The sequence below is a fragment of the Hyaena hyaena genome, unplaced genomic scaffold (assembly GCF_003009895.1).
Source record: "Hyaena hyaena isolate Hyena2069 unplaced genomic scaffold, ASM300989v1 scaffold_120, whole genome shotgun sequence".
Lineage (NCBI taxonomy): Eukaryota > Metazoa > Chordata > Mammalia > Carnivora > Hyaenidae > Hyaena > Hyaena hyaena.
This window is the reverse complement of record NW_024080752.1, coordinates 756,589-779,614: the sequence shown is the minus strand read 5'-3', so window position 1 is coordinate 779,614 and position 23,026 is coordinate 756,589. Positions and strand designations below refer to the sequence as shown.

At 45.4% G+C, this 23,026-nt stretch overlaps 1 protein-coding gene across 1 annotated transcript in view; it reads right to left on the bottom strand.

The window, feature by feature from the left end:
* The window catches only part of MYO5C (myosin VC), a 106,562-nt gene that overhangs the window by 58,992 nt on the left and 24,544 nt on the right, over positions 1 to 23,026 (bottom strand). Inside the window, exons 9-13 of the mRNA XM_039237163.1 lie at positions 17,101 to 17,207; positions 13,575 to 13,840; positions 4,669 to 4,750; positions 3,201 to 3,341; positions 1,151 to 1,276 (exon numbers count right to left, since the gene is read on the bottom strand). Coding sequence (XP_039093094.1) covers positions 1,151 to 1,276; positions 3,201 to 3,341; positions 4,669 to 4,750; positions 13,575 to 13,840; positions 17,101 to 17,207 — 722 coding nt within the window. The remainder of the gene's footprint in view (positions 1 to 1,150; positions 1,277 to 3,200; positions 3,342 to 4,668; positions 4,751 to 13,574; positions 13,841 to 17,100; positions 17,208 to 23,026) is intronic.

Genomic DNA, 23,026 nt, shown 5'->3' with positions numbered 1-23,026 from the left:
TTGCCATAGAAAAGTTCATGGGATTGTGCAGCAGCAGAGGTTCAGAAATTAGGGCAAAACACAACACATAGCTGGTGCCAGCTTTCACCTTACCCTGGCGTCTTTGTCCCAATACTAGCAAATTGGGGGGGGAGGCTGTACAGCCTCTACCAAATGTCCTCCCAGCAGGAGAAGAGCTTCTCCCCATGTGGTCCATGGAGCCCTAGAACCTCACTGCCTGTTCCTGGGGATTTGCCCTTCCCAGCAGAGCACCACCAGGTATTGACTTTGCTTTACCCTGTTTCCAGAGTCCTAATGGTATTGAAATCCTCTCCTTTTTCCTTTCTCCCTTTCTTGTTCAGTTACTTGTGGGCATTTTCACTCTTTCTCTTTCTCTCCAGCTACTTCCGGGGGAGTGCTTTTCCTGGACTCTCCTCTCTTTTCTCTGTCCTCTCTGCAAAAACAGCTCCCTACCCTCCGCAGCTTCTCTCTCCCCCAGTTGACCTCTGTGAGCTGCATACCTGCCAATTTCTGTGGCTCACGTCATACAGATTGTTATGTTAATCCTCATGTCAATTCTCGAGGTGTACAGAATGGTTTGGTGGTGATCTAGCTGCCTTTCAGGGGTGAGGGAAGCTGAGAACTTCCATCCTGCTCTGCCATCTTGGCCCCTCCCCCACTATATCAATTTTGTCTTTTTATTAAAGTAACATTTGTTTCATAAAAACTAGATTTATAAAGAAGAAAATAAAGACCACCTAGAAAACACATCTTCAGCCAACCTATATTACCACTGTAATAAATACATTATAACTTAATAACAAAGGAAAACGTCACAAAAAGATATAGCTTTCATTATAGAAAACAATTATGCTGTCTTGATTTTAACAACTTTATAGAGGAAATAAACTGATGAGAGACTAATGAATTCACAACAAATCCAAAATCAGAAATGAGGCCCACTAGCACCACATTTATGTTTAAGGCAGTACCGCTGAAACTCGTATCTTGCGATAAAAACAAATTAAAGATCGTTAAACACCCATGCACATATCCTTCATCACAGCTACATGCATGTGACTTGAAACCGATCAGAAAAGTTCCTGGCCTGCCCGCTGCCACCAGGGAACAGCCCCTGCACAGACAGCATTGCTCCAGACTTTCACGGTACCTTATCAGCAAAGTGCTGGATGGTAAAGGATGTATTTGACATTCTGGGTTTTTCAAACAAAGAGTTCTTGTTGACAAAATTATTATATAGCTTCTGAAGCCAATTTTCATCAGTTCCATGGGGTAACTGCAAGACAAAAAGCAAAGCAAATAGTAGGTAAGATGACTAGAGACAAAAGGTTAATAGAGGCACAGAAAAGCGCTGATTCTGACAAACCAAGGTGAGTTGCAACCTCAGAGCGAGCTGCTTAGATCTGCGGCTGCTTTTTGCTATTTTTATTTTTTTTAATGTTTACTTATTTATTTTGGAGAGAGAGAGAGTGTGTGTGTAGGGGAGGGGCAGAGAGAGAGACACACATAGAATCTGAAGCAGGCTCCAGGCTCTGAGCTGTTAGCACAGATCCCTACAAGGGGCTCAAACTGACGAACTGTGAGACCATGACCTGAGCCAAAGTCAGGCACTTAACCAACTGAGCCACCCAGGTGCCCCTCCTTTTAATTTTTTAATTATTTAATTTTATTCATTTATTTTTTAAATTTTTATTTATTTACTTTGAGTGAGAGAGAGGAAAGGAAAAGGAACATGAGTAGGGGAGGGGCAGAGAGAGAATCCCAAGCAGACCCCACACTATCAGTGTGGAGCCAAATGTGGGGCTCAATGTCATGAACCATAAGATGAACCCGAGATGAAATCAAGAGTCAGACGCTTAACTGACTGAGCCACCCAGGTGTGCCTGTGGTTCCTTTTTATAAAGCAACTCTAGGCATACATCTGTCCTTGATCTTAACAATTTTTAGGATGCCATTTAAACAGACATATCCATGCCCCTGTAGACAAACAAAATGTAATAAACTTGAAGGAAATGGACATATAATGACTCAAGAATGAAGAAATTTATTTTTGCTAATTTAGCAGTATTCCTCTTAATCTCCTCCAGGAGAAGTCTAAAGGTCCAGGGGACAAATAGCATGGATTCCATTACATGAGCATGACTTTTATTGTCTGTTGAATGGGGAAAGACTGGCACCTAAATATAGTCCTCCCCACCTTGCCCAATTTCAGAAAAATAGCTTTTCTTTTGTTTTACTGCCTAACTATTAACTACCTCCTCAAACAGAGCTAGTTGCAAAACTTGTTCTTGACACTGATGATTTGCAAGTGATCAATTATATTCGGTCCAAATGCAGTGAATTTAATACCCCATTGTGCCCAAATGACTTCTGCATGCTTCTTCGTGACTCTGGTCACTTAGGGGACCTCTGTGCAGAGTAGGTACAAATATTTCCTGGAGGCTATCTTGCTCTATGCACCCTGGCCTCATTAGATCATTCTGGAATGTTTTGCCCTGATGCCATCCCTTTAATCTTATGTCACAGTGGTGCCAGAAAGGATAATCCATGAGTAAAACCATGAAACTGACAATTCTGGGGAGAAAACTCAGGTAAGTTTTCAACATTATGATTTTTTTTTTGAGAAATAAATCTCTGGAAAGGAAACCAAATCTATTTTTAAGCATCATAATACAATTTTTTAACCAAAGAACAAATACTGCCCTGGGGATTGTTTGTCCCTATGGTCCCATGAGGAACACTGCTAGGCTGCCCCACTGTTAAGGTGCTCCTCCCAGAGGGAAATAACAAAGAGTAGAACGCTTCTTTCAAATTGTATGATGTTGATTTTTTTCAGCTACAACTCCAAATGGGTGACTCACAAGAATGAGGAAATAAAAGAAAATTCAATTCTTGTTAGTCATTAATGAGCAGCATGAGGTCATTTGCCACTTTCCTGTCCATTCTACATACCCCTTGGAGCTCAAAGGACTCCTCCTTGCTGGACATGGCCTGAGAGGCTGTGTGTGTTACCCAATGGTGGGCTACACGTGCTGAGGGTGAGGCTTGCCCCCTCCAGGGTCCTGCTATGGACTGCTGTCCCAGCATTCATACCCCACCAAATGGGTAACACATCAGGATTTACATGTACACCATAAAATTCCATTTTGTAATATTCTTCTCTATTACTACTCAGAAATTGAAAAAATTTTTTAAGTTACCAAGCATTCTTCATCCAGTAGTTCCAAAATACCCATTTTTGCTTCAATCAAGTCAATAACTGGTTGGTTGTCATAAAAATCTATCAGAGTCCAAGGGATATCTTCCTTCATATATTCTTCTTGTTCAAGTTTAAAGACATGCTGGAAATCCAGAAGTTAATAGAGTAAATAAAACAGAACATTAAAGTGTGCTTCCAAAGTCCAGGACTTAAGCCTCTGGAAAATACAGATACCTGACTGGTTTGCAGTATTTATGGAAGACCTCAAGGGTCAAGCAGCCCTCCCTACCCACGATCAATGCTGTTGAGTTCCTAATGTGAGTCTAGCCATCATCCTCCCACCTGGTCTGAGTTGAACCCCAAATGCTGTTGACCCAACACTGAGCGTACTCAGGGTGGTCCTGCAACCCCTCCCCGTTCACAGCACTGCTGGTATCCAAGACAGAGCCAGCCTGCTCGAGATTGCTGGCTGTGGGGCCAGTGTGGGAAGCCATCAACGAGGAGAGCTTTGTTCACTCCTTGTTCAGGTCATCAGGGTATCAGGGAGGCTTCCCGGAGGACTGGCTCAGCTCATCCTGGCTGCAGGTGGGGCGAGGGGAGGCTCAGCGAGAGGTCCAACAGGAGGCTGAGAAATAAATGACTTATTCATACAGGCCAGAGAGAGCACAGTAGCGAGGGGACTAAGGGGAATGCAAAGAATGGTGGGGTGACTTCCGGTGGGCTATGCAGCACATCTACCTGGAATAAACCTTACTTGTAGTTACTAAATGCTAAACTTCCAGGGAATCCTTGTGAAGGGTAACAAAATACAAATTTGCAAGGGGATGAAATTCAACGGTATACACGGATTAAATCCAAAGTGAAGAAAAGGAAAGAAGAGAAACATTTAATGAGTTTGAGTCAGTGTTAGGTCTTCTTACAATATTAGGCAGGCAAAGACTACGGACCCAGTTTTAAAAAAGAGGAAACTGAGGCTCTGAGTCGAAGGTCCCAGAGGAAGAAGGTGAGAGAGGTGAGATTCAAGCCCACTTCACTTTGAGCAAAAGTCCATGCTGGCCATGATGTCCTACTACTTTTTTCCTTCAGGAGTTGTTTGGGAGAAGCTGAATTTTAAAAGACAAGCAAGAATTTGCCAGGTAAAGAAGACAGGAAGGGCAAAGGACAGGAGCAGGTGGGTTACAGCACCGAGAGGGGCAGGTACAAGGATACAGAGTCTTGCAAGGCCGTGGAAACTAACCAAAGTATCCAGTCTAGCGGCACAGAGGGTCTGTGAGCAAGCGCGGCAGAGCTAAGCGGCTGGCCAGGGGCCTAGGAAAACAGGAAAAAGGGTAGGAAAGTGTGACTTAAAGATATGGCCACAAGGTGGCGCAGTGACCCAGCGTGCGGCTCCTTCACTGCTCTGGAGATGTGAGGAGAGAGGCCCTTCGGCTCAAATGCAGGGCTGAGAACTAGGCAGAAAAGTCACCTACCAGGTTAAACTGCTGCTGCAGCTTCTCATTAGCGTAATTGATGCAAAACTGTTCAAAGCTGTTCACATCAAAGGTTTCAAAACTGAAATATGGTTTAAACAAGTTAAAACATTCTTGAAGGGCACACAGATTTGTTTATAGCTTATTTTTTTGACGAACTTCACAGTTAATAGTTTGCAATGTTTTCTGCAAATTTTATTTTTTTTGTTTTTGTTTTTTTAAATAGTTTATTGTCAAGTTGGTTTCCATATAACACCCAGTGCTCTGCAAGTTTTAAATATGCCTCAAAGCTTCTGGTTTTAATATCCTGTCAGGTTATAAATCACCTTTTTCCAACTGCCTCCAAAAGGAATCTGATGTGTACAAGGCACCAACCCTAAAACAGGCCTTCCAGCAGGCCAGTCACAATAGGCTGTATCATTTGATTCACACAACAGCACTGACACTCAATTATCCTCTCTTTGTCAATGAGAAAATAGGACTCTGGGAGGTTAAGAAAGGTCCCTGAGGTCACACAGCAACTTTGAGCCTGCCTGACTACAAGGTTCATGCTTTCAGGCAATGCTGTTCCCTGTTCGCCCACTCTTTGTTGCACAGCTGCCTCCCCAAGGCCTGGTGTCACAGTTCTTGGAGGACAAGGGCAAGGTCATTCGATAGCCCACAGACCAGCAGAACCCATTAGGTCTATTTTTAGACCTTGAATGCTTGTCTCTGAAGTTGCAAGCTCAGGACTGTAGAGGAGGCAGGTGGTGACAGAAACAGGGAGTGGGCTGTGACAGCACTCCAGTGAGCTGTGCAGCAGGCCACAACAAGCAGTCTGTCCTGCGGGGGCAGCTGGGGACTCCGTTCCAACATCTGTGACCATGATCCACACGGGTCTGAACGCCAGACAGCTCAACTCACAAGAGAAGCTGGAAATCTGGACTCACATATAAATTCTCTCGCCTTGTAAGACATGGTGTGGGCTGGACAAAACACAGCACTGACTTTTGCCTCCCAGCCAGGTGAGTGCTCCTACCGGGAAGAAGCTGAGCACTGCAGGTGTTAGGGTCACTGCCCATGACCTCAACCTCAACACCAAGACCCACCTATGTGCAAGACCAGCGAGACCCACCATTACACCTGAGGGCCAGAGGCCAAAGCAACAAGTGGTGCCGGACACACAATTTGACCCCAGCTCTTAGTGCCTCTAAAGCGTTGGTTCTTAATCGCTCTAATTCTGACTGGTTCCCACCAACTCCAACCACAGGTTCTCGGTTTGGCTCAGGTTAGAATTCCTGGGCAGGTTTAGGGCCTGGAATGTACTCTGGTCAGCTCTAAGGTTACCAGAGCACGAGCAGAACCCCTACAGCTCTTGATGATCCCATTCCACATGCACCCTCGGTGGTCCAGAGGCCTGGGGCTGGTCTGGACACATCAGACAGTCCAGCGCTAGGCCGGGGGTAAGTCCAAAGGGCTTCATTATGCTCCTCAGCCCACAGCCAGGGCCAAAAGCAAGGCTTTCTAGAGCAGGGGTGGAATATCAAATATCAATGATTAAAACTATTAACTACTCCCTCTTCCAAAAATGGGACCTCAGATCTAAAGCTCAAAAGCCATGGAAAGACCTAAATCTATGACTGAAAATGCCAGAAGCACATCAGCTATGACAACAGTTCATATTTGAATGATGCTTATGGTTCCTAAAGTGCCTTCACAATTTCTTCCATTTGATCTTCATAGTAACCCTGTGAGAGAGGCCCCATCTTACAGATGTAGAAACTGAAGCTTGGAGAAGTCCTGTGTCTTTCTTGGGGTCGCACAACTGGTACGCTGCAGTGATCACTCCCAGGGTTCTGCCTTCCGGCCCCACACAGACACCCAACTGGGTGGCGAACCACAAGTCTTCATGTTGTTCTGAGCAGATATACCTCACGGCTCATGGCTTTTCAGTGCTGCTAACTTTTCCTTTGGGGCTGCTGTATTTCCAGGTGGAACTGAGCCCCGTTCTCTCAAAGGCTGCATGGCACGTGTGAGCAAGGGCTGATCCACACGAGCTTACCGGATGGCAAAAAGCATGAAAGCATCCATCCCAGGCAGCAGCACTGTTATTTAGAGAAGAGCTTATTCTTTTTTTTTTTTTAGAAGGTATTGTTAATTCATGGATGGCAGCAAATATGCTACTTTTAGAATTTCTGATGAGGAATTTAAATTTTAATTTAAAGTATACTCTAACAAGTTATTATAAATTTACAGTTATTCCTGTTTCCGGTTTGCTCACTGAACCAAAACTTCAAATTCCTTATTACCCCTATTCCATTCACCAATCACACCCATTGCATGCCTGGCACTTAAATATGTGCTGAATAAATGGAATGATATATCCTAAAAGGACTATTTTTAACACATTAAAAAACACAGAAAAGGAGAGAGGATAGCAAGATGGTGGAGAAGCAGGGAGCCCCGTGCATTTCACTTGCACCTGTCTCTCAGAGAAGGCCTGAAGCCATAGGACACTGAGCCACAGGAGTCTGGGTATAGAAAGAGACAGAATACACTGGGAAGGAAACCTCATAAGTGCGTGAGTGTGAACTGGGGAAGATAAAAGCAGGACAGGAGCCAGAGATATGGAAGGAGGGGAGGGAACCCAGCTTGCGTGCAGCTGCAGTGAGTGATAAACCGGCGAGTGGTGGAAAGCTGCCGAGAGTTCAGAAAAGGAAAGAGAAGCTGAGATTGCTCACAGAACTGTCTCTGAAGAAGAGAAAAACCTTGGCTTGGAAAGAGAGTGTTTTTTAGTTCTGGCTGGGGTGCTGACTTTGAACTAGGTGTCCTTGGTCCCAGAAGGCGCCAGAAAAAACTGCACTGCAGCGCTCCTGGCACCATCCCTGGCAGCGGTGACCCGGTGGTGCTGCGGGGGCACAGACGGCATGTGGCAGCAGCGTGGACTCTGCGGACCTGAAATTGCTATGTTCCCCACACTCACTTGGGTTGTATTGCTGCTTGACCCCAGCGGATCTGAGGCTACAACACTTCTCCTACCCCCATCTCAACCCCCAGCAGCAGGGAAGCAGCAACCTGCGGGACTGTTTCAGGCAGTATAAACAAAGCTCTTGGACTGGGACCTGGAAAGGAGGCGGGGCATGGGGCATAGAACTAAGCTCACCTTGGCTACTTCCTCAGCACAGGGAGATAAGACCCAAAGGAGTGATTTGCAACGCTTGGTTGAGAAGGGACAGGGGCGACGCCATTCTTCTCCCCACAACCACCAAGGTGGGACCTCAGGGAGCAGCCTGCTGACAAAGTGGAGGCGAGACCTGCCTACACCAAACCACGCCCATCCCTGCCAGAGAGCTGTTGTTTTTGTTTTTACCTGAGCTTGGGTTTGCGTGGTTATTGGTTTTGTTTGTGTACCTTTGTTCCCTCTGTGGTTGTCTGTTTTCTTTTTTCAGGGCTGCCTCAAGAAACAAGCCAAGCTACACATGGTGGAGAGTCCCAAATACCATTACAAGTAGGGAAACAACCAAATGCTCAACAAGAGAAACCAAGAGATATCATTCAAGAACACTTTCTGAACAGACAGGCCCTGAACAGTCAAAGAGCCCTCTCTAATCCAGCAAAAATCACAGGGGCAGAGTGTACAACAAACTTTTAAAATTAACAAGAGATAGAAAGCTAACCAAAATGACTAAACAGAAGAACTCTCCTCCAAAGAAATTCCAGGAAGAAATGACAGCTAAAGAACTGCTCAAAACAGGTATAAGCAACATAACTGAACAAGAATTTAGAACAATAATCATAAAATTAATTGCTTTTCTTTAAATAAGTTTGGAGGACATTAGAGAAACTATGGCTACAAATATTATGGAGTTTAAAAATATTTATGTTTAATTTAAAAATGTGATAAATGAGATACATAATAAACTGGAGGCATCCAATGCATGGATTGAAGATGCAGAAAGGATAATAAGTGATTTAGAATACACATTTATAGAAAAAGAAGAAACTGAGTAATATAGAGATAAATTGATCCAGGAACATGAAAGAAGAGTTCGAGAACTCAGCGATACAATCAAATGGAACAATATCCGTAAGATGGGATTTCCAAAGGAGGAAGAGAAAGGGAAAGGTGCCCAAGGAGTCCTGGAACAAATTATAGCAGAGAACTTCCCAAACCTGGGGAGGGAAGTAGATGCTGAAATTCAAGAAGCACAGAGAACTCCCCTCAGATGTAACTTGAATAGATCTTCTACACGACAAACCATAGTGAAATGTGCAAAATATAAGGACAAAGAGAGAATTCTGAAAGCAGCTAGGGAGAAAAGGGCCCTAACATACAAAGGGAAACCTATCAGAGTGGTTACAGACCTATCTATTGAAACTTGGCAGGCCAGAAAGGAATGGCAGGAGATCTTCAATGTGATGAACAGAAAAGATATGCAGCCAAGAATCCTCTGTCCAGCAAGCCTGTCATTCAGAAAAGGAGGAGACATAAAAGTCTTTCCAAATTAAAAAAAAAAAAAAAATTGAAAGAATTCATCACCACTAAACCAGCCCTACAAGAAATCCTGAGGGGGACTCTCTAAGGGAAATGTTGCAAGGAACACAAGATACTAGAGACACCACCACAAGTATGAATCCCACAAATGACACAAAGACTCTATTTTTTTCTTTTTTTTATAGTTTATTCATTTTTGAGACAGAAACAGAGCAAGAGTGGGGGAGGGGCAGAGAGAGAGGGAGACACAGAATCTGAAGCAGGCTCCAGGCTCTGAGCCATCAACACAGAGCCCAATGTGGGGCTCGAACCCATGAACCGTGAGATCATGACCTGAGCCGAAGTTGGACACTTAACTGACTGAGCCACCCAGGCGCCCTATGACACAATGACTCTAAACCCATATATATCAATAATAACCCTGAAAGGAAGCGGACTAAATGCCCCAATCAAAAGTCATAGCGTAGCAGAATGGATAAAAAAAAAAAAATCCATCTGTTTGCTGTCTACAAGAAACGCATTTTAGACTGGAAGACACCTTCAGATGAAAAGTAAGGGGATGCAGAAATATATATCATGCTACTGGAAGTCAAAAGAAAGCTGGAGTAGCTATACTTATATCAGACAAACTTGACTTTACAGTAAAGGCGGTAACAAGGGATGAAGAAGGGCATTATATAATAATTACAGGGTCTATCCATCAGGAAGAACTAACAATAATAAATGTCTATGCACCGAATATGGGAGCACCTAAATATTTAAAACAATCACAAACAGAAACAATCTTATAGATAAGAATGTGCTAATAGCAGGGGACTTTAATTCTCCAATTACAGCAATGGATAGATCAACTAGACAGAAAATCATTAAAGAAACAATGGACTTGAATGACACATGGGACCAGATGGATCTGACAGATATATTTAGAACTCTGCATCCTGAGGCCATGGAATTCACTTTCTTCTCAAATGCACATGGCAGATTCTCCAAGATAGATCACATACTGGGACATAAAGCAGTCCTCAATAAATATAAAACAGTTGAGATCATACCATGCACACTTTCAGATCACAATGCTATGAAACTTGAAATCAATCACAGGAAGAAGTCTGGAAAACCTCCAAAAACATGGAGGTTAAAGAACACCCTACTAAAGAACGAATAGGCCAATCAGGCAATTAGAGAAGAACTTAAAAAATATATGGCAACAAATGAAAATGAAAATACTATAATCCAAATTCTATGGGATATGGCATAGGCAGTCCTAAGAGGAAGGTACACTGCACTCCAGGCCTATTTCAAGAAAACAGAAAAAGCACAAGTGCAAAATCTAACAGCTCACCTAAAGGAACTAGAGGGAGAGCAATAAGAGCGCCCCAAACCCAGTAAGAGAAGAGAAACAGTAAAAATCAGGGCAGAAATAAACAACATAGAAACCAAAGAAACAATTGAACAGATCAATGAAACCAGCTGCAAATGACATATCAGATAAAGGGCTAGTATCTAAAAACTATAAGGAACTCACCAAACTCCACACCCAAGAAACAAACAACCCAGTGAAGAAATGGGCAGAAGATATGAACACTTTTCCAAAGAGGACATCCAGATGGCCAACAGACACCCGAAACAATGCTCAGCATCCCTCCTCATCAGGGAAATACACATCAAAACCACTGAGATACCACCTCACGCCAGTCAGAGTGGCGAAAATGAGCAAATCAGAGGACTCTAGATGCTGGCGAGGATGTGGAGAAACGGGCACCCTCCTACATTTTTGGCGGGAATGTAAACTGGTGCAGCCCCTCTGGAAAACAGTGTGGAGGTTCCTCAAAATATTCACAATAGACCTCCCCTATGACCCAGCAATAGCACTGCTAGGAATTTACCCAAGGGATACAGGAGTGCTGATGCGTAGGGGCACATGTACCCCAATGTTCATAGCAGCACTCTCAATAATAGCCAAAACATGGAAAGAGCCTAAGTGTCCATCAACGGACGAATGGATCAAGAAGATGTTGTTTATCTATACGATGGAATACTGCATGGCAATGAGAAAGAATGAAATCTGGCCATGTGTAGCAACATGGATGGACCTTGAGGGTGTTATGCTGAGCGAAATAAGTCAGGCAGAGAAGGACAGCTACCATATGTTTGCACGTATAGGAGGATTAGGAGGAACTTNGATGGCTTAAAATTAAACAGAAGAACCTAGTTCTCAAACTGAGAGAGTTAACAACTACTATGCTGAGCGAAATAAGTCAGGCAGAGAAGGACAGCTACCATATGTTTGCACGTATAGGAGGATTAGGAGGAACTTAACGGAGGACCATGGATGAGAAGAAGGGGAAAAATAGTGGGGAGGAGGGAGGGAAGCAAACCATGAGAGACTCTTGAATGCCGAGAACAAACTGAGGGCAGATAGGGTGGGGGGGAGGGGAAGGGGGGCGATGGGCATGGAGGAGGGCACTTGTGGGGATGAGCACTGGGTGTTATATGGAAACCAACTTGACAATAAACTATTAAAAAAAATAAAACACAGAAAATAGACTACTGTAACAATCATGTATTTACACAATGAAAGAGACCTTTGTTAAATAGGAATATTTCTTTATAAAGTCTACTTAGGTTGAGGCACCTGGATGGCTTAGTCAGTTAAGCGTCTAACTCTTGATTTTGCCTCAGGTCATGATCTTACTCTTTATGATACTGAGCGCAGAGTCTGGGATTCTTTCTCTCCCCCCTCTGTCCCTCCCCTCCCCCTCTCTCTATCTCAAATAAAAAAGGTTTAAAACAATCTTTATTTTTATTTTATTTTATTTTTGAGAGAGAGAGTGAGAGAGAGAGCGACTGTGAGTGGGGAAAGGGCAGAAAGAGAGGGAGACACAGAATCTGAAGCAGGCTCCAGGCTCTGAGCTCTCAGCCCAGAGCCTGATGCGGGGCTCACACTCACAGACTGTGAGGTCATGACCTGAGCTGAAGTCGGACACTTAACCGACTGAGCCACCCGGGCGCCCCTAAAACAATCTTTAAAAGTCTACATAGATTTGGGGCGCCCGGGTGGCTTAGTCGGTTGAGCGTCCGACTTTCGCTTGGGTCATGATCTCGCGGTTCGTGGGTTCGGGCCCCGCGTCGGGCTCTGTGCTGACTGCCAGCTCAGAGCCTGGAGCCTTTTTCGGAGTCTGTGTCTCCCTCTCTCTCACCCTCCCCTGCTCACACTGTCTCTCTCTCTCTCCTAGAAATAAATAAAAATATTAAAAAAAAAAAAAGTCTACATAGATTTTTACCAGCTGCTCAAATCCTCTTTTCAGAACAAGACAAGGTAAATCATTTACTAGACTATCCCAATAATATATCAGTATTTTAGACCTATTGACATACGCTATTAATTGGGAGTCACATGCATTAACTCAGAAATAAATTAAACAAAGTAACTCCCTTGAGGCATTGTTTCACATTAAACAGCTATGGGAAAGCTGATTCTCTGTCCCAGGGTAAAAGTTCAACAACATAATCTTGTCCCATCTGCCTCCTCCCTCCTCTAGGGGCGCCCCAAGCCGGGCTCTCCTCTGTATGGTGAAGAGAGGTTGGGCTGCTTCTCACAGGATGTGGGGGGACACTCCCCAAGCCAGGTGGGACACTCTATGATGCCTCATATGGAATAATCTGCCCCTTCCCCCACAGAGAAACCAGGATTGGTTCTGGGGGAGGTGCGAGGCACTGGGCGTTTGAGGCCAGTTGTTGACACACAGAAGCCTGAGTTCCAACAACCCTCAGAGCCTGCCCCCTCGCTGGCCTGTCCTCACTCACTCACACTCTGGGGATTCTGTAAGCACCTTCGGTGGGGGGAGGGGGGAGCTTGGTCCCCAACAGTATTAGAACAGCTGGAGGATGGCGGGGGTCCGAGAACGGAAGAGGATTCTGGTGTGAGAGGTTTGCCGGTCAAAGGACTGGGTTTCAGTCAGCCTCGGACCCTGTGAACTTGGCCAAGGTCCAGGACCTCTGGGACTGTCATTTTGCCCCTTTGAAGTGGGAAAGGTGTGTCAGGGCTCCACACCTCAGACATGAGCAGGAATTTCACACAGCACTGGGCTCTCCCACCAGCAGAGCAGCCGTGAACACATTTCTGAGTCTAGGCCTTGTTTGTTTCTTCTCTGAGGACCATGAAAGTGCATGGAAACCATCCAGCACTGTAGCTAGCATATGGTAAGCTCTTGACGTCGGCCATTATTAATTCAGCATTAACTTAATGTGCTCTACATAAAACACACTGTAGCCCACGGGACCATATTTAACATCCATGCATGCAAACATAAAGAACATCATCTTTCTGATCATGTGAAACACAAAAAAGAAACCAGAACAAATTGATCTAAAAAGAGTGGGTGTTTGACATTTAAATGACGAAAGACAGGCTCACAGAAGAGAATCTTACCCATAAATGTCCAAAACACCAATAAAAGTGTGCTGCTTGCCTGAAAACTGCAATGCTTGGTTAATTCTGTCCACAATGAAGTCGAACAGGTGAGCGTAGATCTTTTTGGCCAGTGCATCCCTGGCGTTGACAGCCTGGGGCCTGGTCATGGGTTTTACCACTGTCTCGGAGGTTGTAATAATTTTGCGATTGCACAGCCACTGAGCAAATTTGCCACTCTCCAGGCCCAGGAGCTCACAGAACACCTCCAGGTGAGTGTCATCCTCCTTCAAAAACAAGCACAAGCCTCATCAGGGCCATCTGGCCATCCAACTGAGCTCCAGCCCACCCAGCAGGGGTCCCTCGGCCTCCATCTGGGCCTATGTGACAGATGAGGATGAGGTGGCGGGAACATGACCAGGCCTCATAAGACAGAGGCAGGCCCGGCAGGAAAGCAGAAGGGGCCACAGTGGCATGGGGTCTGTACGTGGCCTTTGAAGTCCTGGGCTGCATCCCACCCAGATTTTCATTCTGGCCAAAGAATGTCAGGGGTGAAGAAGGCCACGGAGGCAACCCTCCCCTTTCTGTGCGTGTAGACAGAGCCTCTACATGCTTTGCAACATGCCCAGGCCACCTGCCAGAGCACATTTGCTCACCCTGTCCTTGCCTGTGTGTTCAGAGTTTGTGTGAGTGGTCTAGTCCTGAGGTACCTAGATATATTGTCAAAGAACCCGGTGGGGCTCCCTTCACAGAGCCAGCTTCCCAGCTGACAGGGCAAATGTGTTGAAGGCTTTTCCTAGACACACAAAGTGAATCTTGCTTCTCTCCCTATTCATCAGCAAACAAGGAAAAGTCTGTTTCTGTTTGTCCTCAACCAGTACAGACAAGGAGTCCTTGTCACCTGGCAAGGAGGGGTGACCTCTGTGACTGAGCACTATCACTCCCCTCTGGCAAGGGAACTTCTGACTGCAGGCTAATCTGCAGAATTATCACAGGCAATCAGAGAACCGTGTGGTCGTATTTAAAAAGCGTCAGATTATAGTGGAGCAAACAAACTAAAAAGTGCCACTGCCTCCGTGATGTCCACCCACATGCCCTCTGACCAACATTCCAGGAACATGAAGCTTGTACTTGGGCACCTGAGCTCTTCACTGGGGAACAGACTGGCAGAGCCGTGGGTCTTCTTCCTTCTAAAAAGGAACTAACCCATCTGAGTCAAAAACATTCAGCTACAGGTCCTGCCACAGGGGGGAAGGAAAGGGGCAGCGATTCTTAAAAAGATGACTTCTTTCAGATTGTGTTTGGCTGATATTTCAAGTTCCTGATACAACTGAATGGTATGTATGTTCCAATAGGACCAATAAATATAGAACTTTCATTTGCTATGACGATTCTACATCTTGGGGTGCCTGGGTGGCTCAGCCAGTTAAGCCTCTGACTCTTAGTTTCAGCTCAGGTCATGCTCTCACAGTTTCATGAGTTTGAGCCCCACATCGGGCTCTGCATTAGCAGTGTGGAGCCTGCTTGAGATTCTCTCTCTCTCTGCCCTTCCCCTACTCATGCTGTCTCTGTCTCTCTCAATAGAAGATTCTACATCTTTTTCAGAGACTTTGTCTCCTCAGACTGATAAACAAAGGATTTTTAGTCTAGTGGTTTTAACTCCTTCTCCAAAATACTACCTTCATAACAAACGTCATGGGACAGAGTTCAATTCAAGGGCAATTGCTGGGTGGAAATCACACCTTTAGTCTAAGGAGTTTGCAAAGAATGAGTGCAGAAGCCCATTCCTTGGAGGTGCATGAGAAGGCGCAGAGGGCGAGCACCCACCACACACATGTGAAGCTCCTACCCAGGCCTACCATCCCCTCTCCCAAAACCTCCCAGTCTCGTGTGAACTGACTAACCCGATGAGGGATGGACACTGGGGGGATGGGAGGGGTGCTTAGTGTTGAGGAGAGGGAGGAAAATTACATCCTGGTCAAAGGACAACAGGACTGAAGCACCGAGACAAAAACCACATGCTCTGTCCACTTTGTTTGGTTCTCTTCTGCCCTAAACTGCAGGTACCAGTGAGTCGAGAAATTACCACTGTACTGTTCCCATGAGTTCTTTGGGGAACATGAAAATAGACATTGTTAGATCATGAACTGAATGCTTCCTCCCAAAATTCCTATGTTGAAGCCCTTATCTCCAGTGTGACAGTATTTGGAGTGAGGGCCCCTGGGAGGGGACTGAGTTTAGATGAGGTCATGAGGGTGGGGCCCCATGATGGGATTAGTGCCCTTCTAAGAGGAAGAAACAAGAGCTCTCTTGTGCTCTCTCTCTCTCAATCTCCCTTTCTGTGAGGACACAGGGAGCAGGAAGCTGTCTGGAAGCCAGGAAGAGAGCCCTCATCAGGAGCTCAATCATGCTGGCATCCTGATCTCAGACTTCCAGGACTGTGAGAAAACCACTTCCTTTTGTTGAAGCCAGCTAGCCTGTGTTATTTTGTTATGGTGATGGGGGCTGATAAGATAGATGTATATTTACACAAAGCTTTAAAGGTCAGGAGACTTTGCATTTCATAGAAACATTTTTATGTTTCACTCTGTGTTATTTTCTTCTTTACAAGGATATTAATGAGCATAACCAAACACATGCTGCTACCAAGCATCAATTCTCATAATTGTGTTGAAGAGACACACACATAAACTAACCTCGTGTTTGGTAAATAGAGAAACCTGTCACAAAACTTCTATGGAATATATTCCCAGAGAGAAAGCCGGCACTGTTGGGAGGCAGGAGGCATCCTTTTGGCTTAAAATATCCAGTTCCCTCAGGGCCCTGCGTGACTTGCACCCTCTCTTCCCACAAACACATTTTCTGGCCTCATCTACCACTCCTTCTTTTACTCATTTCTCTTTGGATATATTGACTTTTTTTTTTTTTTTTTTTTTTACTATTTTTCAAACACCTCCTGGCTGAGGGCCTCTGTACCTGCTGTTCCCTCTACTTTGAATGTTCTTCCCCCAGTACAGGCACAATTCACCTTCTCAGCTTCAGGCCTCTGCCTACCATGGCCATATCAGCAAGGCTTTCTCTGAATGCTCTGCACAAAGAGGCTCGGCCCTCCGTACCCCCTTCTCTGCTTCAGTTTCCTATTTAATAGCCACCACCAGCTGTGAGACCCCATAATTATTGATTGGCCTCCCCTCCACTTCCTTCTCCTAGAGCATAAGCCCCATGAAGGGTTTCCTGTCTTGTTTTATTTGCTCCTGTTTCTCCAGAGCCTACAGCAGGGCTTGGCATGTAGTGGGGACTCAGCAAATATTTACTGAATAAAGAAAAACGCATAGAGAATGCATTTCCCTCTCCTTTACTGTTGCAAGGGGAAGATGTTTTACTCTCTAAAAGCCACCCCTGGAAATCCTTGCTTCCTTGTTCCTGACACCTGGTCTCCTCGGCAGGCCTGGTGTGCCTGATGCTAAGATGCAGAAGCAGGGTAGCGACAAGACGCTCTACTGATGACCCTCTGAACACAGGAAGGTGAAACAAAGCAACGTCTTACGCTAACTGAGGATCTCTCGTTGCCCACCGCCATGATCTGCACATTGCCCAGGTGGAGGATGGCTGCTAGGATCTTAAAAACATCCATCTGAAAGTCTTCCTTGAAACCTGAAAAAAAAAGTCCACATTAGGATTACTGCACTTCTTCTCTTACTTAACACTAGTATGATAAGCACCTGAGTTCTTTCAAGACACTCTAGTGCCATCAGTGCCAAGAGCTGGGACAGGAACGTGAAGCGGCTCCCAGAGAGGATCTGGTTTGCTCTTCTTTCCAGTGGGACTTGTAATGACACAGACGTGAAATCTACAGCCCACGAGGTTTCCCCTTTTGTCATGGCTGATAGAAGTTCAACACAAAAAGTAATATCCAAGTAACCCCTTCATGTCAGGTTCCTGAGAGAATCAGCTCTCATTTATCCGATGTGATATGCTTCCTTTATTTTTATTGCATTTCTTTTTTCATTTTGGTTCACAAGCTCCTTGAATTCTTCTTGTGGTGGGTGCTGGGTAGATTCCATCTGCCTCTGCAGCTCTGCCCGAGGGGACTAAACCATCTGGGTCAAGGCAATGGGCTCTCAGGCCCTCTGGCCTCTAGTTGGGTGTGGCCAGTGAGGACCGTGGCAGGAGATCAGAGACAGGAGGAGAGAGGTACTAGGTGAGTCATCCCCGTTTCCCTCCCTGCAAAGCTGCCTCGGCTCTCAGTGTTGTCACTGCTCCTGGTCCAGTGCTGACCTCCCTCAACCCTTTCTTCTGGCTCCAGTGACACCACTGTGCCCAAAAGGGAAAGAGAGTGAACCGCTCTGCTTCTGACCCTGGGTCCTTGCTGCCCGTTATAGCCCCCTCGGATCTGTCCAGGTCTTTGTCGTTGGTCCTTTCATAGATAAGCCCTCCTCCCTTTATCCTATTTACATGGACCCTGTATTTCCCACTGGGACCCTGACTGCTGTAGGTGGCATATAAATTAGAATATATAACATGCTCAGTCACCATGGGTCATCAGCACATTTCCTGGAGCCAAAAATAAACCCAGCCAGCTACTAGGAAGGATTTTGTGTCCAGTGTCCACAAACCACAATGGAGAACCTGTCAGTTGTGAGCAGGGCTTTGCTAGGTCGGGACTCTAGGGCGGGAGGGCAGTGGGGGTGGGGGTAGGCACCAGCTGGTGCACCAAGGAGCTTGGAGATACTTTAGGAGGGTGAGGCAGGCTCATTCATATCGATGTCCATGGTCCTTGGTCTGTGTGGGAACAGCAGCTGTCATGGGCACCTGCGACCCCCCTCTCCCAATGCCCTCCAAGCAAAAAGAAGCAGGCCTGAAATGCTGAGTAAGAGTGGCCGCGGCCACCCTCTGCTTCTTCCTTGAGGACACCTGCATTATTTCAGTAGCAGCTAGGTCATGTTCTTAAATAATTTCAGAACCTAGAGAGTCTTCTCTACTTCAAAGATTCAACAAAACCAAAGTTGCAAAAGATTTCAAACCAAAAATAAATGAAAGACTCCAGCTCAGCCCAAGTTCCGGCATTGTTACTGCCTTCTCATTTGGACCTCACACTTCGTTCTGAAGGACAGATGCCTCTAACAGAAATAACCCCCCAGGCTGCCACCATGATAAGCAGCAGGTCAGTGAGGAGGAAAAGCAACTAAAAACATGCCATCAGGAGATCTCCTTTTTGGCATCCCCACTCACTGTGTGATCGATCCATAACTAAATCACTTGGCTATTCCATGTCTTCCAGAACCCACAAAAGTGACCTAACTCCAAAGCAAGGATGTGAAGGAGAGGGCTTAAGACCTCAATGAAGCAATTCTCTTTAATGAGGCAAGGTCATGCGAGAGCGTCGCTGGCCTGAGACCTTACTGAGAAGTACAACGGGCAAGGATCTTAAGCCTGAAGTCCAGGCCAGGTCTGACTCTTTCCACCGAGTTTGTTCTGTCAGAGATTAAATGGTCAGGCAAGGATAAAAAGGTTAATTAAATGAGAGTCAGCAGAAGAACAAAGGAAAGGAGCTTTTGGTGAAAGTGCATCCCTTTCTGCTTCATTGGGGGTAATTCCATGACCAGGTAAGGGTGTCTCAGGAGCAGAACCGGAAGGGAAAGCAGGTGCAACTCTGTGCCAGACACTGTCTCCAGTACTCTCCACGTATCATCTCATCCAATGCTTACAACAACTATATGAAGTGAGCACCATCATGGTTCCCATTTTATAGTGAGGGGAACTAAGGCAGAGAAGGGTTAGTCACACTGGGCATGTCACATCTAAGCAGCTTAAGGCTAGGGACCCCTGCAATATGTGAAAAGACCCATGGTGTTAATGAAGCTGTCCTAGTTTCACCCCCTTTGTGTCTAAACATGGAGGACCCTGATGACCCCAAGCCAAGCAAAGAAGTCTAAGCAGATTTCAGAGATCCATACATGGGTTGTGCTGTGAAATGGATTTGCATACTGACCTAGATGACCTCACTGCTAATTTCTCCATACTAGCTTTGTAACAAACCAGAGCAATGGAGAAATCAACCAAGTACTTATTTAGCAATTACATTTTTAAAAAGGGTAGTCTGCCCAAAGGTGCTATAAACCTATATACAATTCAAGTTAGGTGGCCTGCCCTTGAGGCAATCTCCATCTAAGAAAGAGAACACTAAGACATAGACAAGAAAACATAGCCAGTGAGACAAGCAGTATCAGCAAGGCACACACATTGTTAGGAGAAGCACTGTTGTTTAGAACTTTCCAAGGTGATGGAAATGTTCTGTATTTGTGCTGTCCAATATGGTACCTATTACCACATGTGATTAGGAACACTTGAAACATGCCTAATGCAAACAAGAAACATGCCTAATGCAAACAAGAAACTGATTTTTTAAGGTTATTTCATTTCATATTTTTTACTGTTTATTTTTGAGAGAGCGCGAGTGAGCAGAGGAAGGGGAGAGAGAGAGAGAGACACACACAGAATCCAAAGCAGCCTCCAGGCTCTGAGCTGTCAGCACAGACAAGTCCAGACAGAGGACTCGAACTCAAGAACCGTGAGATCATGATCTGAGCCTAAGTTGGATGCTTAATGGACTGAACCACCCAGGTGCTCCTCAAGTTATTTCATTTTAACTAAAATGAAATAAAAATAGTCACTTGTGGCTGGTGGCTACTGTGTTGGATGGCACAGGTTTAGAAGCCATGAAATCAACGTGCAGAATGAGGTATTTGGTTGTGGGGGGTCACGTGATGACGGCAAGTTCAAAGTTACAGTGAGGTCATCTGGTTCCATTCCACAACAGTAAATGGACCTCTGCAGTCTGCTCAAACTTCTTTGCCTGGCATGCAGTCATCAGGGGACTTCCTTGTTGAGACACACAGGGGTGGAGCTAAGATAGCTCCACGAAGTCCATCCATTTTGAATCTTCACATATTGTAAGAAAACTCTAAGGAATCCATCAACTATGCCCACTCTACCATCTAGGACAAGGGGCAGCAAATGTTTTCTTGTTAGGCTTTGCAGGCTGTACAGCCTACATCACAATTCTGCCACCACAGCCTAGAAACAGTAATAGACCATACTTAAACAAATGAGTGTTCCAATAAAACTTTATTTACAAAAACAGTCAGCCATCTGCTGACCTCTGGTCTAGGACATTTTTTAGTGATTCATGCGGTGAAGTCATGCTTTCATTAAATAGATACTGATCTGTCATACTGATACAGCATGCCATAGTTCATAAACCACATTAGACATTATCTCTTAATCCTCACAGCATCCTCAACAACTACTGGGGGGCGGGGGGTGGCTACTCTCCAAAGATGGTCCCCGATGCACTCATTATCCTCTGAGTGAACATGCATTGTGCAGTTCTCTCACCATGAGTTAGGAGTCTGAGCTGGCCCTGTGACTCACTTTTAACCATTAGCACGTGGCAGGAGTGATGCTGCATTGCTTCTGAGGCTGGTTCATAAAGTCTATAGATTCCACCTAAGCCTACTGTAACTGGCTCTGGGAGAAACTAGTCACAACATGCAGTTCATTTACCCTGAGACCAGTGTGCTGTGAGGAAGTTCCTGTGGAGAGAGACAGATGTCCACCCAGTCCCCCGTACTTCTAACAGTTCCAGCTCATGTGAGAAAGCAGGCTTCAGAGGATCAGGCCCCAGAATATTCCCCCAAGTGAGAAGCATCCAGCTGAGCCCGGTCACCCCAGGATCACAAAACATAAAATAACGTGTCCTGTTAGGCCACTACGATTTGGGGAAACAGCAACAGATAATTGGAACAACTCAATATTCTCAGTGCTGTCCCAGTAATGGGAAATGGGGAAACTGATGCCCAGAGAAAATAATCTATGAAAGGCCACAGGCCCATCTTATGACACGTGACAAAAACTGAAGCAAATACATGGCAACAGATAATTTACTACTAAATTGTGAGGTCTAATGGCCAAGGCACAGGCGATCAGAGGAGACATTCACTGGGCTAGCGTCTGTAAGTCACAGGCTTGGTAGAGAGTAAACCGGCGCAGAGTCCACCACATTCCTGGCCTTCTGCCCACCACAGCTACCACAGTCGGTGAGGCTCTGGAAGGTGAGTGAGGGGAGGATGGCCCCACCTCCTTCCACCCACTTCGCACAGCACAGTGGGCAGCCACGAGAGGCAGTAGATTGTTTTACTCTACCTCCCCACAAAACTTTGGCTTTGTCAAGACATCTAGGCCAGGTGTGCAAGGCTGGGTGGGACAAGGTGAGGCAAGCCGGGTGCCAGGGCCTGATCTGGCATTTGTGCCACCCTGAACATGAGCCCCTGAGTGCCTCCTTCAAGTGTGTGCCCTGGTCGCCTCTCCTGCCACACCCTAGCCCTGGCCCTGATAGTGTGGATACTTGTGAAAACCAGCTAATTTGTGCGAGGCAGTGAAAAAATAAATTGCTGCTGCTGGTCTCCAATGATCAGGGAAGATTTCATAGAGAAGGGGTGATTTTGCCCAAAGGATAGCTAGGGCTTGGACAACAGGGAACAGAGATTGAGGGCAGGCGGTAATATTTAGCAAGCACTGGCTACGCGCTCCGCCTGTTGTCAGGGGTTTCACATACATTTCCTTACCAGTTATTATGAGAGCTCTGTGGGTAAGGAATATGGCCATTCTACAGACAGGGAAACTGAGTCTCAGTAGGGCAACCCCTTTAGAGTCCGGCCAACTGGGTTTCGAGTCATGTTTATTTGATCCCAAAGCCTACTCTATATCTCTTGTATCATTTTGCAGTGAGGTGAAACAGTATAGAGCTGGGAAGGAGGGTCAGAAGGGCAGCGGTGAGGAGAACAAGGCGTGTGGACCAAGGGGCCACGGGCCCCTGCCAGAGCGAGGCCGCCTGCTCCCTCCTCACATACTGTGTTCCCTCTCACTGCAGGGACATTATAGCATTATAAAACATATATAATAACAATGACTATATATAATGATTATGACTATTTATAATAAATCTTATTTATTATAAAATATTTAAATTGCTCTTCTCCTTAATGCATTTGGAAGGGGCAAAATCAGACGGTAATGGTACTTAGGAAACCAACCAGTTTTCATTCCCCATTATCCAAATCTTGCCTATTTTTCTGATACATTTAACAACCAACAATTCATTATTATTTCACAATAATGAAAACAACCTGGTGAAAAAAATATTCCCTGTGAGATGTGAAAATGGCCTGTGGTCTCACTGTTTTCTGTAAAAAAAACAATGTTTTAAGACTTTTCCATTCCCCTACGATAAAATGGGGGAAATGCCCCTGTCTACTCATAAAGCACTTGTAAACTAAGCAAGGTAATCCAGGTAATAAAGTGCTTAGGATGATGCACGGCACATAGTAAGTTTCATGTAAGTGTCTCCTATTTTATCAGGCCAAGCAGGGTCAGCATGACTCTCCAGACTGGATTTACCAGTCTTCTCTGAG